Below are 22,694 nucleotides of genomic sequence, written 5' to 3' on the forward strand. Positions count from 1 at the left end.
ATTTTTATTTGGGACTTTTTTGGTCTATTAAATATTTATTACGAGAAGTAACAATATTCTATTATATATAATACATTATATATATAAATATATATAACAAATAAAAATATATTTAATCAATTTATTTTTATCGGAATATAATTTAATATTTAATAATTTTAATTATTACTTTTATATTAATTTTATTACAATATAATTTATTTATTTTTTGTTTAACCGTATAAAATCTATTATGCCTCTGGACTAACACATGGTAAACGTTACCAGGAAATTTGTAATCTCATAGAATAAGGAGAATTCTGCAGGATTTAAAATGACATACCTTGACCATTATACCAGCGTCTAGTAGTAATTTGATAAGTTCTATATTCTCGTTTTCTATGGCAGCTATCAGTGCAGATCGGTTTAATGGGTCCACACAGTTGATGTCCAGGATATCAGGGTTGGCAGCATACTGGTCTATCAATCTGTGAAAGAGAAATTAGGTATTAATAAGTAGTTAGGTGCCTCGAATTTATCTGCATGTCTTAAAATATAAAATTTATATAATGAAAACCTAAAAGTGGGATCCTCGGTATCGATATCTCTAGCACTGTCGAGTTCTGGAATCATTTTAAAGGTAGGGTTAAGTTGGTACAAAAACTCGGGGTACTCAATAGAGCGAAATGGTGTTTTACCCCGTAATGAAGACTATTTTTTTAATGTATGGGAAAGAGATGGTAACCCCGCTTACGCTATCACTATACTCTAACGAGGCACCAATGAGACATGATAGGTGAGGTTGAAAACAGGTCAGTTAGCCCATCGTAAACAATTCCACAAGAATTCACTACGATGGTTTCCAGAAGGAACCATGTGAATAACACATGAAATCTGATAGGATATATTGCTAGCAATGGAGTTGTTAGACGTCGTCATAAGTCGGGCTCTTCGTGTAGGATCAGTAACGTGTGACTTTTTTGTTCGCTAAATTTTGGAAACTTGTAGTTCTTGGAAAAAATTCTGGAGAAAAGTGGAACTGGACTTGAAGAAACTTGGGTATTTTTTCGAAAATATTTGGGTTATAGTTTTAGTGTAAAAAAATTGTAAAATCTACTGATATAATTACTAGTAAATAAAATAGAAAAATTAAAATGCATAACAGAAGATAAGGAATGGAGAAAAATAGAAACACAGGGAATGAGCTTCTTTTTCTCTCGTCGTTCACATTGTGGTACAAGCTCACAGGCGGTATTGAGTCATTAAGTCTAATCTGCTTGTATAATGGACTGTATTCTGAGAAATTGTTTGAGATGATACCCATGGCCACATTTTATTATCATACCGCTCGCCATCGACAGGGATTTCATCGTCACATACTAGAACTTACATAAATGGTCGCATATAATGCGGTTCAGAAGAGTTTTCTCTAAGCTAAATTTAAATAAATAACTAGACTTTAAAAAAGGTAATAAAATACACACAATTTATATACTTTATTAAATATCTAAAATTGCCAAATGTTACTAAACAGTCATTAATATGGCAACACTGCACCTGACAAAAATAATCACATCTTATCTCGTCCTATTCCTATACTCGTACGATTGATTGAACAATCTTGAGATCGCATCGGATATTTTCGGGGTTAATGTTATTATACTATGACGCCTCTTAGAAAATATGATGTGACGTGGCCGATCTGGATAATTGACGTGTATAGGTCAAATTTCGAAATGTAATCTAACGGTTCCTTTAGTTATTTCGAATGTTTATTATTATAGATAACATATCATCGTTACCATCATCGTCATCATCATCATCATATCAGCCTTTAACTGTTCATTGCTAAACATAAGCGTCTTCCTTGAGGTGTGTTGCTAATTGTTGCTATGCTTGGCAGGCGGATGGCAACCGCAGTTAGGCTTTGGATATGTTGTAAGAGGGACGCTGCTGCTCATCCCTCGCCTTTCCTTATTCGCAGTATTAGTAGTAATTACTACGCCACTTTGAGAAAATGTTTTTGTCACTTAGTTTCCCACTATAATGCTAGTAGCATTATACTGGAAAACCAAGTTCTCATCACATCGATAGATGAAAAGGATTTGCAAAAATCTTTCCATCCAGTTTGTTGAATTTGGTGGGAAAATAGGATTTTATTTAATAAATATAAATAACATTACGCTATTAATTGGCAAAGGCTTTTTCTCTATTTTTAAATTGTTTTTAAGAATTGACAGATAATTGCGAGGAATACCGGAGTATAGTCATCATTCCGGTAACCTTAAATTCTGAAAACTTCTAAATGGACACTGAATTTTTTTCACCTGGGATCGATTTATAAATACGGGCCATAAATAAATATATATCTGAGCTTACAAATGAGTTTCCCTAACGTTTTGTTTTTGCTCACAAAGGCACTGTGATGATCTATATTTATTTATAAGGTGTAAATGTAGTTGCTTTTTTCTTGTTTTCTTTTTAACCCTTTAAAGGCTAGTCTCGTGAACAGGTGTTTTGTGTAGATTTAATGAAGATATTTTAGTGAATAAAGGTTACAAATTTTTGGTTATAACTTCCTTGTCTTATTCTGTCTTCTGTTTTGCTACTTCCATTCGTATGTCTGCGAAGCAGTTGTTTTGCATGGTTGTGTTTCGGTTTGAAGGATATAGAAGAATAGCACCTGAGTCCTCAGGAGTGGCAACGCACGGGAGGTATCCTGGGTGAAACAGTATACTCTGTTATGTTCATGGTACTGCTCATGTCTATAGGCGACGGTTACCACTTTCCATCAGGTGGACCGTCAGCTTGTTTGCCATTCTAAGTTGCATAATAAATATTTTATACGGTTTATAAGTTACAAATTGTAAACCCAAATATCTTCAAGCCCATGTTATTTTTCTCCAAAAATATTACAAGAATATCAATTTACCAAGATTTCGTGAATAGAAATTTTTTACTCAAATGCAATCTGGCAACACTGACATTTGTATATCGTTATTTTTATTATTATTACTATATGAATGTATAGAGCTAAGGTAAAATTCTATTATTTGTAACTTTCAAAGATGCGATCATGTTGTGCATTTCGCGTCCCTAGAGAAATGTGAAAGGCATCCCCTTATCACTTAACATAAATAAGAATTGATATCAATGTAGATACATAATATTGACTCTCCCCTTTTATTGCGATGTCTTAAGGCCTGCGAAGACAGTAGACTTTTTCAATTGTCCCTTTGTGTAAACCGTGTACTTGTGTAAGACGTGTATTTTGTTTTATTTATTCGCTCATTTACTCGTTTTTAAATCTTTTATTTATGTAGTGTACAATTATACGGGTTTTATTGTGTTTAAACAAAAATATACACCGATATTTGCCTTCCGTCCGACTTAAGCTGAGAGCCTAAATAGGCCTAGACAGACAAGAGCAAATTATAATAGACTTTGTTCCCTAAAAAATATTCTATCGTAGTAAACATCTGTAATTTTGATTTGAAAATCGAATAATTGAACCGATTTTGATGAAATTTCTAACTGGCGGGACGAATCTAAAAGTATATCAAATAATAATAAATTTTCCATGTCAATTTATAAATGATAGAGTTCTGTGGTAACAAACATAAAGAAGCTTAACTGAATTGAAAAGTTTCTCTTTTTTTGAAGTCGATTAAAATGTGCCATTTTTATTAAATAAAAATGGACTGTAATGTAACCCTTTCTACGCTGTCAATTTTCGATGGTAGGATAATAGTAAGGGCTGACAGGTAAAAGTCAAATCAGGTCATGAAGTTTTCTCTAGAGGTCCACCAGATCCACCACTACCATTCTTTGGAATCAACTTCTAGCAGCAGTATTTCCGAACCGATACGACAACATAACCTTCAAGAAAAGAGTATTTTCCATTTTAAAAGGCCAGCAGCACACCTACAATGCCGTTGGTGTTGTGGGTGATCATGGGCGGCGGTAGTCACTTACCATCAGGTGAGCTGCATGCCCGTTTGCCCCCTGTGTTGTAAAAAAAAAGAAAAAATACGAAACTAACAACGGCACTTCTAGAAAAAGACCTGTCATAATCATGCCTTATTTATATAGGAGTTTACAATATAGTTCCGTTGAATCTTTTTTAGTATCGCATCTAATTTGGTGCAATATTTTTTGCTTGATGCTGCAACAAACATACAGACAGATAAATTTTTAAAAATCATTGTTTTGTTATCTATTGATCTTATTAAGTAGCTTCATATATTTTTTTTCCTAAAAATCTTTCATATACATACTTCTTTTATTTATAATTTTATTAACATCATCATATCGTTAATTGTCCACCATTGATTATAGGAAGGTTTGCTTGGGCACCTCTGTCCCATTCGTGTTTCAACCGTAAAGCAGTTGTGTTTGCATGGCTGTGTTTCGGTTTGAAGGATGGGATATGGCGTGAATTTACTGGGTACGGAGGAATAACATCTGAGTTCTCAGGAATGGCAACGCATGGGGGGATATCATGGGCGAAACAGTATACTCTGTTATGTCCACGGTACGGCTCATGTCTATAGGCGACGTTATCACTTTCCATCAGGTGGACCGTCAGCTTGTTTGCCATTCTGAATTGCATAAAAAAAAAGGGTTTTGTCATTAGTTACCACGCTTGGCAGGCGGATTGGCATCAACAATTAGGCTTTCGTGTTGTTTAAAGAGAGACGCTACTGCGCTGTCCATCGCTCTACTATTGAGTTTCCTTAATCGCCTTTCACTAGTCCTATGGGAAAGAAAGAAGTAGTCCATTCTATACTGGGACTACACAGCAACGATATCAAATTTCATTATATTGGTAAAAGGAAACATTTACTATTTACGTATGTTATTGGGGGGAAAGGGATTGTTAGTAATGGGGTCAAATAACTTCATTGCTAGCAATATACCCAACCAGGTCGACCTCCACGTGGTTCCTCTTGAAAACATCGTGATTAATTCTAGTTGAATTCGTCACGATGGGTTAACTGACCTATTTTCATCCTCACCTATCATCTTCCACTGGTACCCCGCCAGCGTATACCGATAGTGCAGGCGGGGTTACCATTCCATTATTATTAATTAAAAAAAAAGTATATGTATGTATGCATGTATATATATGTATATATAAGTATATTTCGTACAGTAATCATACGTAACTAATTTAATATAATATTCTCGCCTCCTATTGCTCAAAATAGATTGAATGGAAACGCCAGGGAACATTAAACTTCGTCTAAAATCAAATAGCGAATATTCTGAGCTTTATTAGCATTGGATACGTTTACTAAGTACATAGTACGTCGACTATAAAACGTTAATATTGTTAATAAATTGGATTAAGTGCCTTGTAGTGATTCTCGGCGGTCGGCAGCTGAAAACGACCGACCTTTTTCTATTTACTTCCTTGTTATTTCTGTGTAAAACGTTGGTTTTAAACGGATTGGCTAGCTCATCCGTCATACTCATGAACGGGTGCTGCTTGTGGGTACTGGTCTGCTCATTTTTGCTTGTATATTTTCCATTTAATAATACACATAAATTGGACTTAATGCCAATTTTAGTCACAGTATCCATGCAAATGTAAAATTATCATGTACTTATTAATTTAAGAGTAAATGTTGAGTTTCTCGCGGGTTCTTTTTCACATTCCAAACTCAGCAATTGTTTCACCTGTAAAGCAGTTGTGTTTGCATGGCTGTGTTTCGGTTTGAAGGGTGGGATATGGCGTGAATTTACAGGGTACAGAGGAATAATATCTGAGTCCTCAAGAATGGCATTGCATGGGGGTATCATAGGCGAAACAGTATACTGGTGGTATATTGAATTCGGCAAAGTAGTTTTTGAGTTTATTCATTACAAACATACATACATACAGAAATACAAATCTTTTCTCTTTATAATATTAGTGTAGATTTAAAAAAGAAGGAGGTTCTCAAATCAATTGTATTTTTTTTATATTCGTGACCTCATAGCTCCGTCAGTAAACCGATTTGAACAATTCTTTTTTTATCTGAAAGAATATATTTAGAGATTGGTCTCATAGAAATCTTCTCAAAATGAGTACAGAAGTATAGTTTTTAAATCGAATAAACTAGTTTTATTACAATTGAAGTAGGTTTTTTGTGGGACACAGTTTTTAATAATAACATCAGTGTAGAGAAGTACACTAAATACCCCTCTCACCGTACTGTTCACGTTTCAAACTCTTTTCTCCAACATTTTTCACGACTCTGGAACACGCTTCCTGATGCCATTAAAAGACTACCGACTAAACCGTCTTTCAAAAAAAGCGTTCACTCTCACTTTTTATCTTTATCCGAGCAATAAGTGTTTTATATTATTCTCAATTTCGTGTATAATATAGTGTATATCATATATGTGTAAGTATATTTCTTATTCATATATATTTATTCGTTTATATATGTAATTTTAATATGTATGTATATCAATAATTAGTAGTACTGCATTTGTATATTCTGACACTTCCCTATGGTTGACTGGGGGAGAATGCTTTTAGCATTAAGTCCGCTATGTACACATATTTTTACTAATGAATAAATAAATAAAAATAACCTTTTAACCCTTAATACCTTTTTACTGTATTGTAGTCACCCCTATCAGCATGCAGAAGGTATGTTTTTTCTTCTCTGGTAAGAGGTTTTTCATATGTATTCCGCAAATCATGCTGACTGTTCCTCAAAGCCTCGTGAGAGCTGCCAAGTAGTTCCTCTCTAGAGCCACGCTTCATTTTCGTCTGCAACCAAATGAAAATCGTATAAATATATATATATACAATTCAAAGTTGTCTGAATTATTTTGTTAGTCTACTTTAAATTATATATATATATATATATATACTGTTCCTTTTTATATCAGATTTATTGTTTTATATGTGAAAGATGTTAATGAATTGCCACTTGCAAAAGTTAATTGACAGAGTTTTTATTATTAAATATACTGATAGAACTGATCTATCAGCAGTATTAAAGAAAATAACAAAGAAAAAAGAGATACACAATGTCTGTTTTAGTTTAAATAGATTGGTAATAAAGATTGTAATTCACAAAAAGAAAACTTTTTTTTATACAACTTAGAATGGCAAACGAGCTGACGGCCCAATTGATGAAAAGTGGTAACCGTCGACTATAGACATGTACAGCACCACAGACATAACAGCGTATACTCCATCACCCATGATACACTTCATGCGTTGCCATTCCTGAGGACTCAGGTGTTATTCCTCTGTACCCTGTAAATTTTCTGTAATATCCCACCTTTCAAATCGTAACACATTCATGCAAACACAACTGCTTCACGGTAAAAACGCGAATGGGACAGAGGTGCCCAAGTAAACGACTTTTGTACAAAGTCTCCATCTGGTAACTGACTTCTATTGGAACCAAACTAGTTATTTTGATCTAAAAACTAAACTACTGAACTTTAAGCATATCTTTTCAGATAAAAAAAAATTGAAATCGATTTAGAACTAACAGAGTTATAAGGTCGCAAACATTAAAAGAAAATATTACTAAATTGTAAATCTCTTTCTTTTTAAAATACCTTGAAAAGACAAAGTAATATTCCTAATTATATAATAAATTGTTTATTATAATATTAAGAATTATTTTTGAGACTCCAAAATGTAATATTGTTACATTTTGGAGTCTCAAAAATGCAAGTAATCGTTAAATGCTACATACGCATGCAATGCTACATACAATTTATATATATATATATATATATATATATATATATATATATATATATAAAATATAACCGAATTGAGAACCATCGTCTTTTTGAAGTCGGTCGAAAAAAGTTGTACCTATATATATATATATATATATATATAGTATATGTAAAATAATATATGTATATAATTTCTATTTGGACGGTGAAAATAGTCATTTTACATTAATCATATTAATTTTGTATATCCAACGGTCTCTTTGTATCTCCCGCTGAGGACGTAATTTATTGGTAAAGTTATTAACGGTACATTTTCATCGGCGGCTTATACAAAATAAGTGGGGGGGGGGGGAGAGATTGTTAGTAACAGGGTCTAATAGCTTCATTGCTAGTAATATACCCTATCAGGTCGACCTGCACGCGGTTCCCCTCGGAAACCATCACGGTTAATTCTTATGGAATTCGTCACAATGGGCCAACTGAACAACTCGTATCATTCCTTACTGGTGTCACGCCAACGTATACCGAAACCGCAGGCGGGGATACCATACCATCTATTAAAAATAGACAAAATGAATCGTATTATGATTCAGACGAAGTTACTATTTTAATTACAATATCATGATGAATATTATTGAGCGATAATGGACGGACGGCTTATATGGACAGCGCTTGACTGCTGGGTCGGAATCCCGACACCAAAATCCAGTCTTAACCTCTATATTTTTAAATTCATATTTGTGTAATTTAGAAATGATTATTTTTGCTCCGTACTTCTGGTAGACATGCCGTCGACCGGTAGGCAATGCCAGAGGCATTCTTATATAATTTAAGATTGTTCCATAGAAAAAAAAAACAGACTGTAATTGTGAAAGCAAAAAGAATTTGTCAAATCGCTTTGTAACTGACGGAGTTATGGGGTAACAAACAAAAAATACAACCAAAACGAGTACCATGTACTTTTTGAAGTAGATTTAAAACAAAGGCAGATTAGGAACTCTTATCTTTACGATCGTTTACACGAGTAGGTGAGTAGCATGATAAATTATTCTGATTCTCTCACAATATCTACAATTGTGCAATTATCTTTTACAGTTTATAATACCAAAAATGTGGGGGGAAAGGGATTGTTAGTAATGAAGACTGAGAATCCTATTGCTAGCAATATACCCAACCAGGTCGACCTCCTCGCGGTTCCCCCTGGAAACTATCATGGTTAATTCCTGATGAATTCATCATGATCAAGAGCACCACTATGAAAACCACATCTAGTTTGGTGCAGTAGTTTTTGTGTGATGTCGAAACAAAGATACAGACTAAATTTTAAAATTTTTGTTTGTTTGTTTTTATTAAGATGTTTCATATTTTAATTTTTTTCATAAATATATTATATATTATATTTGTAACACTACCACAAATTTATTCATACTAAGACCCTCAACTCTTAATATATAATATATTGGGGGGAAAAGGATTATTAGTAATGGAGACTGAGAATTCCATTGCTAGCAATATACCCAACCAGGTCGACCTCCTCGTGGTTCTTCCTGGAAACTATCATGGTTAATTCCTGATGAAATCATCATGATGGGCTAACTGGCTTGTTTTCATTCTCATCTCTCACCCTTCACTGGTGCTCCGCCAGCGTAACCCGTTAGCGCAGGCGGGGTTACCATTCCATTTTCATTCATCAAAAAAATACCAAAAATGTAGGCGAAAGGGCTATATGCTGGTATGGAAACACGGTGTTTTTAGAAAAATAATATAATTATATAAAAATATACAAAGCAAACCAACGGAGCAAAAAAGCGAACGAAACAAAACTAAACTGACAGACACTTCAAATTTCAAGCAAAACATCTTTTAAATAAAATTGAAAAAGAAGCTAAAAAGATTACTTATTTACATAAATTATTAGTCGAAAGCTTAAAGGAACCACTAGAAAATAAAAAGGAATAAAAAAATATGTTCACTGACACGTAATTTATAAAGAAATACTTGGTAACGTAAATATTTATATTATCTTGTCTTTATTATTCTGCTACTATACTTTCAGTAAAGTTATCGACATGTACATAGCAAAATTTTATAATATGACGATAAATTTTAAATGTATTATATACTGGATACATTTTTAGATTTACATTTCAAATTATGCGTCGAAATAGTTTTTTTTTATACAACTTAGAATGGCAAGTAAACTGACGGCCCACCTGATGGAAAGTGGTAATCGTCGCCTATAGACATGAACATAATATGGGCTTAATAGAGTATATTATGCCCATGGTACTGTTATATAATAACACATGTTATATAAAATAAAAAAAAAAATGTATAGACAAACAAAACAGTCGAACGTACAACCTCCTTTTTTGAAGTTGGTTAAGACAATATTATTACGAAAATCTACTAAAATGTTAAAGGCAATTCGTATTTGACACTCGTATGTGGCGACGTGTGACGTCATTGATAGCTTTTACTGTCTTACTTATTTCTAGCGTGAATTGTGAAAAGGTAAAGCGGTCGCGAGACGTTGCAAGGCAATTGTCAATTTTTCATGATTGACAATCTCCATTGATCGTTTACAATTCCGATTGAAGACGTAGTTAATCGAAGTACCGATAATGGAGGAATTTGATTAGAATTATTGAAGCACGTTGATAGTTTCATTGAAGATGAAATTATTTTGAAGTCTTATGTAATCAACTATAATTTCTATTTACCCTGATATTTTTTAGCAAGTTTAAAACGAAAATAATAGTCCAATAGAAAGCCATAGAACATTAAAAAAAAATTAATAACTTAATTATGTAATGCTGTATCTATATGGAATATCAAATATGTATATCAAATGTACCTGTAGAATGTATAGTACATTCCCTTTATATATCTAAAGTAAAATTGCGTGAGGACTTATATATACATCATACATTGCAGCTTCGATTGAAACTGCATGAATTCCATTTCAATTAGCATTGTCAATAATGTAATTTGAAGGGTGGGATATGGCAGTGAATTAACAAGGTTCAGAGGAATAACTTTTTTAAGAGCATAGTAGAAGGAAAGATAGAGGGCAAAAGAGGAAGAGGAAGACCGAGGAATATAATACATGGGACAGATAAAGGAAACACTAGGCGTCATGACTTATAGGGAGATAAAGGATATGACCTGGGATAGAGCTAGCTGGAGGAAGATGCATGAATTAGTTGCACCGACAAGAGGAAACTCTTAAATGAAAAAAAAAAAGAGAAATAACACCCGAGTTCTCAGGAAAAGCTACGCATAGGGGGTATCATGGGCGAAACAGTATACTCTGTTATGTTCATGGTACTGTTCATGTCTATAGGCGACGGTTACCACTGTCCATCAGGTGGGCCGTCAGCTTGTTTGTCAATTTTAATTGCATAAAAAAAATTGACGTAAACAATTGTGTCAGTGTTGCTTTCAAAAGTTATCACACTTTCGAAACTTACTTGGAAGCTAATATCGAAAATACGACTATATTTACGATCAAAATCATTTTAGAATTGATAAATATAATAGTGCAAAACAAAAAAGAACACAAAAATGTAGAAAAAACAGTGGCATACCGAGAATGCTAACAGAAGTGAAAACTTGAATAATTACGTATGTATTTTTGAATCATCACAGGTGTTGGTTACGATACTAGTATAGTATTATATTATCTGTGGTTACGATGACAGAGTCGTGAGTTCAATGATTTGTTCCTATTTTAAAAAGTGCCAACATGCATGTGTATCTATATATGTACATACAAAATATATGTAGATACTTATATACAGAGGTGTCGCTTACGGTAACGGTAACAGTGTCGCTAATTCAATTGTTTTTCCTATCTTAAAAAAATTTCCAACGAACGCGTCTAAAGAAGTTTTCACTTCAAAAATTTAAATCTATACATAACGTGTGTCGTCCCAAAATAAAAAAAAAATAAGCTTCTAAATATATTTATGATTTACCAAGCTGCAACACAAATAAACAATTCCGCGTTCAAAGAATAAACATACACATTTGTATGGGTTACGAGTCCCACACGAATTTATTTTTTCAATGTAAATACAACTATAACGTAATCTTATATCATAAAGGGAAGTGATTTATGTTTAAACTGAAATTTCATAGGAAATGCGTTACCCACATCTTTCAACGTGCTTTTGTTATGGTTTTTAGATTGTTATTGGATATGGAGGTAGATATATTTCTAGTGGTATCAATCCTTACTATTATTATAAACTAGCGGCCCGTCCCGGCATCGCACGGGTGGACATATTTACATTTTAAAAAGTGGCCATTAAGGCTGCACACGTGACGGAAGCTTAAAAATGGAGTAACTTTTCTCATTTTCCCAACATTTCCCTTCACTGCTCTGTTCCTATTGATCGTAGCGTGATGAAAAGTATACTATAACCTGCCCAGGAGTATGAAGAATAATTGTACCAAGTTTCGTTAAAATCTGTCGAATAGTTTTTGTTTCTATAACGAACATACAGACAGACAGACAAAAATTTTACTGATTGCATTTTTGGCATCAGTATCGATCACTAATCACCCCCTGATAGTTATTTTGGAAATATATTTCATGTACAGAATTGACCTCTCCACAGATTTATTATAAATATAAATTAATGTTTTGCCCCGACTTCGCATGGGTAGATAGAAAGATAAATTTGTATTTTATATCAGTATTAATAAGTAATAATTTTTGATTAAGTAACAAAACCACACAAAAGATTTTGTTATGGATTGCACTCTATGTATGTATGTGCAGTAAATATTTTCCAATTAAACTTTTGTATGAGTAAATAAATTCAAGGATTTGTAATCACACCGTGCGAAGCTGGGACGGAGCGTTAGTAATGTATAAATATAAGTACAGCCATATAATCAATTTTACATTATAAAGAGAAAACATTTGCGTGTGTATGTGAAAATTCATATAAAGGTTGTATGAATTTATGTTTAATTTCATTACAAACTTGGTTGAAAAGTTTGTAATGAAATTATTGTAAGAAATTAATAATTAAAAACTTAAAAACTGTGTCTTACATAAAAACCAACTTCAAGTGTCACTAAACGAGTTATTTTGGTCTAAAAATTAAACTAAAAAACAGATTTTGATAAAATTCCTATGGGAACAATTTGTAAGTATTATCCATTCAGATAAAAAGAGAATTTTCAGACAGAGTCGTGATGTAACAAAAATAAAAAGTAGGACTAAATTAGAAACTCCTTCTTTTGAAGTCGGTTAAAAAGCGATAATATATTTAAAGGCTGGTATTTACTTTTTTAATGGCGGAACATAGAATGGTTTACCATATATGCGAATGATGTACAATGGTAGGTCACCAGACGAGATTAAAAGGTTTAAAAGGTTACCTTATAATTGACTAATACTACATATTATCTTAAGGTCACCTTCATTAAGGTGACCTTAAGATAATATGTAGTATTAGTATGTACAATAAAGTACAAATAAATAAAGAATACTGCACAATACTATAGAATACAGCCTATGGCCTCCTTCATCCGAACTGTGTAGGAGTATATCAAATTCTAGGACGATTGATTGAGGCGTTAAGACGCCGAACGATAACAAACAAACTCATTTATTATATTACCAAGGATAAAGCAATTTTTGCTCAGATAACTGAAGCAGTCTGTCAGGGCGCAAGGTACTAACTACTGTAACTGATAGTAAATTATTAACCTCGGGGTCTACCTTGAAATGAAATTTCAAATTTTCAGAATCAATTTCGTGTTTTTGTTCATACCGAAATGGGTCCAGTTTTTTTATTATACAACTTAGAATGGCAAACAAGCTGACGGCCCACTTGATGGAAAGTGGTAACCGTCACCTATAGACATGAGCAGTACCATGGACATAACAGAGTATACTGTTTCGCCCATGATACCCCTCATGCGTTGCCACTCCTGAGGACTCCGGTGTTATTCCTCTATACCCTGTAAATTCACGCCATATTCCACCCTTCAAACCGAAACACAGCCACGCAAACACAACTGCTTTACGGTTGAAACACGAATGGGACAGAGGTACTCAAGCAAACGACTTTTGTACAAAGTCTCCCTCTGGTAAACATACATATATAAATACAAATACAAACATACGTATAACATACCTTTGTATTAAAATCACACAAATTAATATAGAGATTTTCTTTAAAGTAATGACGTCTCAATTCACATGTTCACACTTTGAACTGTTCCATAATACTAATGCGGAGGTTACTGCCATTATTTGATATTTTCGCTCAACACTGTACACAAACGTAAATAAATGATATACAAATATTGATAGTCATGGGGTTTGGTTGTTCAGTGTTGCCTTCTCCCAGCACTTTTTTTTATCAACATTCTTATTACAGTAATAGTTACATTATCTTTTTAACCACAACAATATAAAAAGTAACCATACAATTAATATAATAGTACATTACTGCAGCGGCCAGCAACTGAGGCATTGATGGACGAACGTGCAAATGTGGGCCGAGGCGTAGCCGAAGCACACATACGTGAGTCCATCAATGCCTAGTTGTGGCCAAGGCTTGTATAGTACTTTTCTCAAACAATGCGCGGAAACCAAAAATACAATTTTACTTTTTAATTTCAATGACGAATAACGAACAATAATAATTTATCGCGCGCCATAATGTTCCTTTGTTTTTTTTTTCAACAAACAGCTTATCTATTTGCAAGGCAGTTCGAAATTTAAATAAAACTTTTTACGAGGTTTGTCCGGAAAGTACGTATAAAAGTTTTTTAAAAATTTTATTTTACAATTATTCAGGTAAATCAATTTTATCCCCTTCAAAGTACTCCCCCTGTGACATAATGCACTTGTGCCAACGCCGTTTCCACTGTGAGAAGGCTCCTTGAAAGTCCTCTGGTTGTAGGTTTCTCAGCTGCCCCGTCGTAGCTTTTTTTATCTCATTTATGTCCCCCAAATGCCGCCCCCGAAGTACCAATTTGGTTTTTGGGAACAAGAAGAAGTCACACGGGGCCAAATCCGGCGAATAGGGGGTGTTCGGTCACCGTAATGGAATTTTTACTCAAAAACTCACGGAACGATCTTGGCGCAAATTTTTTTCATTTGAAGTTCGTTTCTTAGAATTTCGTGGACCACGGTTTTGCCCAAATTAAGCTCTTCAGCCACCTGTCTGACCGTTAAACGACGGTCCCCATTAACACAAGTTCGAATTCTTTCCACGTTTTCGTCGGAATGTGAAGTGGAAGGACGTCCTGAACGTGGGTCATCTTGAACGCTTTCTCGGCCCTCTCTGAATCTTTTTAGCCACTTGTGGACGGTTGGTTCCTTCACAGCATCATCCCCATAAACTGTTCTGAGATCGGCAAAAATTTCACGGCCATTCTTGCCGAGTTTCGAGAGAAACTTGATTACGACGCGCTGCTCTTCAACGGAAGCGGGCTCCATGCCGACGGGGTTTCGTTAAGAGGTAACTTCACAGATGGCGTGACAAGCCAGTTCGCACCGCACGGCGGTCAGACCAGAACTGAAGCATTGTTAGGGACATAAGGAAGGGGTCCTGCGCTTACCTGGCCTCCCCACTCCTCTTTCTCGCATTCCAGAACACTTTTATACGAACTTTCCGGACAGACCTCGTATTAGTTACCTCCTTGGTAGCCATGTTTCGCAGTAAAAGGTCATTCCATTTTTAAATTACAGGACAGATATGAGTTTACATAGTAATTTATCTGGCCGCAAAACACGACAGATATGGATTTTCATACAACTTTTGCCGGCCGCTGCCCGCATGTATCTGGCTAGTACGGCGATTTTGATTTATATCTAAGAAGATTGTAAAAATAATGCTCACATTTTCAAGCATCTTTGAGAAAAATATATTTCCTTATTATATGGAAACTAACTTTTCACTTTGATATATCATCCATATATTTAAGCAAAAATTGATATATCAAAAATGATGTAGCATTTATTTAGTTATAAATAACTTCAAACGTACTAATTTAACTTTGAATGTAGGTATAGATGTAAGATATATGTGGGTTTCTTAAGTAACTAACATAAATGTGACAGTTAAAATAACCGAGGTAGTTCTAAATACCACGTAAAACTGGTCAGGTGTGAGCTGAACTAACACGTCAAGGGTTTTATACATGAATGTATAAAATATTAAAATGAGATAAAATAACTTTTATTGCATTTCTTATACGAAATGTTATTGTTATTGATACTCGAATTCGATGTTTCTTATTTCAGGTCAAAATTGTGGTTAAGTACTCGATCGTATAACTAAGTCTGTTTTTGGAGGTTTTTTAATAATTTTACAAACGGCGCTAGGTAGTAACATTATTGTTTTTTTTGTATTACATATATGTACATTTATAAAAAGTAATTATTGCAGATTTTTCGTTTCAAAAACTTTGTAGGTAAGAGGGGGGCGGGGGAGAGGATGATATATTTTGTCACATTTTTGATGTTAAGTATATAACTACGCTGCCTACTAAAACCCCCGATATGTATCAAATAATACAAAATCCCTTTCATAATGATACACCACTTGGACTATTACGTCAATTTTGAACATTTTAGTACCCTTTTTATACTCTAAAATAAAAAATAACTTTCCAACTATTTCCATCGAAGTATTTGTGGGCCAACAATATGTAAAAATATTCCCAATTTATAATCAGCAATTTATAATTTTAATAGCATTAGTAATTGCCTAAATAGAGTGACAGACGGACAGAGGGAGAAAGTCGCATCATAGGAGTGCCTTTCTACCTTTTTGGTATGGAATCCTAAAAATTATGTAAAATAAAGGAAATCTGATATGTGTTTTTGAAAAGTACTGAAAATATTTTGTATGCAACATTCAAAGACAAACAAACTGACAGCCTACTGACCTGGTAAGCAAAGATCAAAGGAATATAAAAATCTATGAATAAGAATTTTCGTAAACATTCTCCTTGTAAAGATAATCAATCGTTTATAATCGTTTATAAGGGATTGTATGCTCGTTTTTCCAGGAGTGGGTAATATATTGCAATATCTATATGTTTTAGTTACAATATAGATATTGTGACGGTTCGCCTATAGTACAATAGGTTTTATACCATAAGTACATAGAAAAGAAACAGGGGTTCCTATGGGTGACCGCTGCGAAAGCTGAGCTATTTAATATAAACAAACTTTAAAGTCAAGGTTCACAATAGCGTACAGAGAAGACGTTACCATATATGAAATATTGACACAGAAGGGAAACTCCTTTTGATGTGTTTCCAAAGTGTAGTAGATGTCACAAGAAAATTAAATAAATTAAACAAAAATATATTATATTTTATATATAACCAAATTATAGTTTACCTTTTATCATCAAGTGTAAAAAGGATGCATACAACACAGTTTAATAAGGTTTATGAGAGCCTTTAAAGTTTTATAAATTCGATAATAAAATTAATAGAAAATACCAAAATACGTTAACATATAATTAAATTGAATTTGAAGAAAAGTACAGTTCGAATAATAGGCTAAATCTGATTATTGAAATATCTACCCTTCGGTGACATAATCTATGACGTTATTAGAGAAAGAATAGAAAGAAATAAAGAAAAAAAGAGAGACGGCAGATCGGCGGGTGCGGGGGAGTCGCTTTTTAGGAATTGCGCAGTAAAAAAAAAAAAAAAAAGAGGGACGGCAAATGGCGCGGGAGTCGTGTTTTGGGGATTGCGCAATAAAATAAAAAAAATAACTGGGATAGAGCTAGGAGTGACTGGATCTATGAAGGGGTTTAAGATCTTAGTGTATCACTATCGATTAAGTGTGTGAAAAGAGTCAATGGAAGACTGGAGAATCCGGTGAGCTTGTTCCATTTATTACTACGTAGTTAGATTTTTGACTGTGATCACAGGCAAAGTTTATACTTAATATTTTTCCCAACAACTATTAAAATACGTATTTAATCGAGTCCATATACCTTTAGGTAATGCGTATATCGTTAAATGCAATCACATTTGAACAAAGATCTACATCAATATAATTTACGTAATAATAATACATACTTACGTTATTATACTCATATACAAAATTCAATTATATGGCTGTTTGATAGAAATTCATCGATTTGACTCAATATTCTAATTGTCCAGTTTTGGCAAATACTTATTGAATCAACTATTAAACTATTATAATACTAACTAAATTCATATCTAGTTACTATAAATTATTTATTTATTGAGGATAAATAGACTGGGGTGGCTGTGGTCTGGTCTCATTGCTGGGGAAACAACCATTGATGAGACAGAGGGGTTATTGAGTGGCGACTCTGTATATGCAGGTGTGGTGGGGGCTGTCTCCATTGGTTGGAGTGACTGTTTTATGTGTATTGTGGGGACTCGGTGGGTGCAGGAGTTTGGGGCCGTTCCTAGTGGCAGTCTGTGGGGAATTGCCTGTGTTCAGTCGTGGATTGGTGATGTTTGAGACGATGATGATGATGGAATAGTTGTATTTATTACACTATTACAGTGTTGATTTGGAACACCTGCTCATGCTTAACGTCTCATGGTAAAGTGTTTTCATACCATTGCTCGGTCAACTGTACTAATGATTCTTTTGTATACTTTTAATTACCCATGATTACATGTGGGAATTTGTTTTACACCAGATGTACAGAGAAACAGCTTAGCTGTTGCAGGTGATTTTATGTGAATGTATTACTTTAATACATTATTGTGTTAGTAGATAAATTCAGGTAACGGTGGGATGTTATGGTAAACAAGCCTGTATTGTTTAAGTAGATATTTTGTCTTGATTTATTATAAACTTTAATATTGATTTTATTGTAGTGAGCAAGCTGACAATAACAACTCTTTGTATATTACTGCTTTTAATAATATTTAATTATATTGATATTATAGGTGTGGATTTATTTACTAATGGTAATAAAAGTACTACAAGATTCTCTGACTATAGTTACTCTTAACTAGGTATGAGGTTCAGTATAAAATTGGTACTGTATGACACTTGTGAAGCTATGTATTTTACTCATATTTAGAAAGGAAGTTGTCCTGGCGATAAGGTTTGTATGTGTGTTGTTTGTTCATGTTGTATTGACTAGACAAGTTCAGACAGGGTTAATATTAGTGAATATTTACTGGATTTATATTTAATATACATGTTTTGAATATTTTATGGGAATAGTATGGAGATATACAAGTAGTAAAATATAATATTAGTATTTTATAAATTTAATTATTGAGTTATATGTTTATGTCGAACTGTATCCAAGGAGATATTATCCTATTAATATCAAGTTAGGACAATTAATTTAGATATTAATAAAGCAAACATTAACACTGATTATTCACTTCTTTAATAAATTTACATTAGTGGTTAGAAATCAAATAGATAGCATATTGGGAAAATCTTCACCACACATGTATTTGAGGAATGTTCTTGATAATTAGTACTGTATGTATATATTATTGCAAGTACAATTGCAATAAGAATGTTAAACTTCTAATCTTCTGTTCATTCTTGAATGTGAGAGTAAGCTTGGCTACTGATATCAATATAAAACTGCAGCATTACTGGATACTATTAATTATTTCTGGTGTAAACCATGATTATTTATATCACTGATAATTTAGTTATATATTACGGTTGATATATGATGATTTTATATTTAATTATATTAAACAAATACAAATAAACAAACTTGCTAGTATTTGTTACGTTGACAGTTGTGATAGATAATCAAAATTCAATTCAATACATCAATACGTCATTCAATACGTCATTAATGTGACAGATGTCAAACAAAAGGAGATTATACACGTTATGATTCTATATCTAGGTCTATAGAAAATTTATATAATTTTCAGTTATTTTATAATAACTGTAGGGGAAATATTGGAATTATTTATATGAGAAATTTCACTTAAATGATATGATAATTATTTAAAGACCTAATTTCTTAGGGATTTAATCATGATGATTTAAACATTAAAACACTTGTTTATCTGAGAAATCCTCTTAGTAAATAGGTTTACTAAGACACTAAAAGGAAGTAGATATAGTATAACTATAGTACAGCTACAATAATTGTATGGGACTTACTGTCCTTTCTATACAAATATATATTTAATCTATATCTTTCACATTATAATTATGCAATATATTGCCTCTACTACTACAACATACACAAATAGGACTTATTGTCCTTCCTATATACCTATATATAATAATTGACCTGGCACTTTAATGTGTAATTTATCAGTACTGATGACAACAACCAATTAGGACTTATAGTCCTCTTTATAAAGCTACATAATTATTTAATCTGATTATTTCACAATGTGATTAATCAAACCTCTACAAATATTACAAAAGATCTCTATTACTCTCAACACAATAATAGCTTGTTGGACTTAGTGTCCTCAAACTTATAGAAAACCCAACTGGTTATTTCACGAGACGTTGTTAACTTGTGATTAATCAGTGTCTTTTAAAGGACTTATAGTTCCTTTAGATATATCTCTCTGAATAAATAATTGGTTAATTCACAATGTGGTTAATCAACAATAATATTATATATAATTGACTGGACTTATAGTTCATTCAATAGCACTCATTACTTTTAGTAGCTCTCGACCTATGGGTTGGACTACTCGTTCTTAGGCTCCGGCCTAATCAACAGATTTAACTTGGACCTTGAGTATTCTTGGTATTAAGTAAATAATATTAAATTGACAATGCTATGTTATGATATAGCAATTATCAACATTATATGGCTTGGCCAATTCCAGGGTGTGGAAGGTATCCCCTATCACACAAATCTTCATCTCTATCGGACTGTCTTCACAGGTGATCTCTAATGTCACATTATAGGGCCGAAGGGTTATGTCCCATCAAAGTAGGTTCTGGTGTCTGGGTGATCTCGCTTCTTGGTCTGATCTCTTGTGGAGCCGAAGGGAAACCCCCATTGAGTAAGCTCGTAACAGGGTGACGCTGGGAAACAGTTTCGTACTGTTAGTGGGTGATCTCTATGTCGCCATATAGGACTGAAAGGGTCATCGCCCATGAGTAAGCTCTCGTGTCGGAGTGATCCTGGGATTTCAGTTCCGATCCTTTTGCCTCTGGCAAACACCAATTTATACTGGAAGCATCGTGGGGCTGGTGGAGCCACTGTAATGTTGAAGTAAATGTACTTATGTTTGGTTTGGAACTGAGAATACTCATTCCCTTATTACCATCAGAGTGCATTAATAAATAGTAATACCCTTCCCTACCTTTTTGGAGGAAGAGTTATAGATAGTTGGAAAGTCTTCCACTGGTCCGGGCGTGTGAGGGGCCCGACCGCTCCCCCATTTTTTTATTATTACAGTTGTTCTGTAATTTACTATTAAATTAACATAACTTCCTAGTTACATGAATTATGAGTATAATTCATTAATTATTCTTAATCCTTAAAAATTTATCAATCATCTTCATAATTTAACTCCTGTCATATACCAATTAAAGAACCTTTTGGTTATTACACACACAACGGGTCCTACATTACTAGACGATCACACATTTATTTATCTGGCCAAATGATCAAGTGTTCTACTATAAGATCTGTTTAATATTATGTGTTTATTGTAAGAGTTTATATGATTCATAGGTTGTTTGGGGTGTATAAGACAATATAGGTATGGGGTTATATTGAGGGTGTTAGGCCATTCTTTAGGGTAGGTTTTCATTAGATTTTCATAGATTTCATTAGGTTAAGCCTTCGTAGGCTTTTCTTAGGCTTTGTAGGTTTTCCATGTGTAGGTTAGTTTAGAGGGTAGTTATTATAAGGGGTGCAAAAAGGGGGGGACCATCACAATATATTGGCCCAATATTTTTTGGATAACAGACTTTTAACATATTCGAAAATAGAAAACCGACCGATATGGGCGATATCAAAATGGGTTAAGACCTTTTTTCGGCTATCAATGTCCAGAGAAACCCAATATGTAGATTTACCAGAGGGAGACTTTGTACAAAAATCGATTGCTTGGGTACCTCGGTCCCATTCGTGTTTCAACCGTGAAGCAGTTGTGTTTGCATGGCTGTGTTTCGGTTTGAAGGGTGGGATATGGCGTGAATTTACTGGGTACAGAGGAATAACACCTGAGTCCTCAGGAATGGCAACGCATGGGGGGTATCATAGGCGAAACAGTATACTCTGTTATGTCCATGGTACTGCTCATGTCTATAGGCCACGGTTACCACTTTCCATCAGGTGGGCCGTCAGCTTGTTTGCCATTCTAATTTGTATAAAAAAAAATTTTGGTTCCAAAAAAAAATCAGCTTCAATGATGGCAAAACTAATTATTTTGATTTATAAAATAAACTATTGAATCGATTTTGATAATTTTTTTATGGCACCTATCTGTAAGTTGTTTCACAAATGACGGAGTTCTGAGGTAACAAACATAAAAAAATATACAACCGAATTGAAAGCCTCCTTTTTCAAGTCGGTTGAAAACAGTCTTCATACTTCAATATTAAAAAGACTTTAGCGGTAATAATTTTTATTTTATCTAAATCGAAAGTGATTAAAAGAAAACGGATGTGTTTCAAAGCTAATCCCTTTTTTAAGCGACTGACGTCACCAATTCTAAACGATATATCTATCTATCTATCTATCTATCTAATTTTCGCATTTTTTTTTATAATCGTTCATGACATCTGTTTTCACCCGTATTGATTTTGTTATACGCGAAATTTGTAATACGGCATACTTCTGTAATTGCAATTCATTTGTGTGTTATTAGATTGTCGAAGATTTACTTACACAAATTAATTTCCATTATAATATATCTTACGTTGTGGGTTAGTCCATCTGTTACTGAGAAATTATTTTAATCTTATATATAAAATTCTCGTGTCACGGTGTTTGTTACCAAACTCCTCCGAAACGGCTTTACCGATTTTTATGAAATTTTGTGTGCATATTGGGTAGGTC

The 22,694-nt window shown here is 33.6% G+C and overlaps 1 protein-coding gene across 1 annotated transcript in view; it reads right to left on the bottom strand.

The window, feature by feature from the left end:
- Positions 1 to 22,694, bottom strand: part of LOC113510285 (transient receptor potential protein) — a 77,221-nt gene that overhangs the window by 40,695 nt on the left and 13,832 nt on the right. The window contains exons 2-3 of the mRNA XM_052893842.1: positions 6,582 to 6,745; positions 323 to 467 (exon numbers count right to left, since the gene is read on the bottom strand). Of these exons, the coding sequence (XP_052749802.1) occupies positions 323 to 467; positions 6,582 to 6,739 (303 nt within the window). The 5' untranslated portion in view covers positions 6,740 to 6,745. The remainder of the gene's footprint in view (positions 1 to 322; positions 468 to 6,581; positions 6,746 to 22,694) is intronic.

Source organism: Galleria mellonella, unplaced genomic scaffold (assembly GCF_026898425.1).
Source record: "Galleria mellonella isolate WM207_F2 unplaced genomic scaffold, CSIRO_AGI_GalMel_v1 utg184, whole genome shotgun sequence".
Classification (NCBI taxonomy): Eukaryota; Metazoa; Arthropoda; class Insecta; order Lepidoptera; family Pyralidae; genus Galleria; species Galleria mellonella.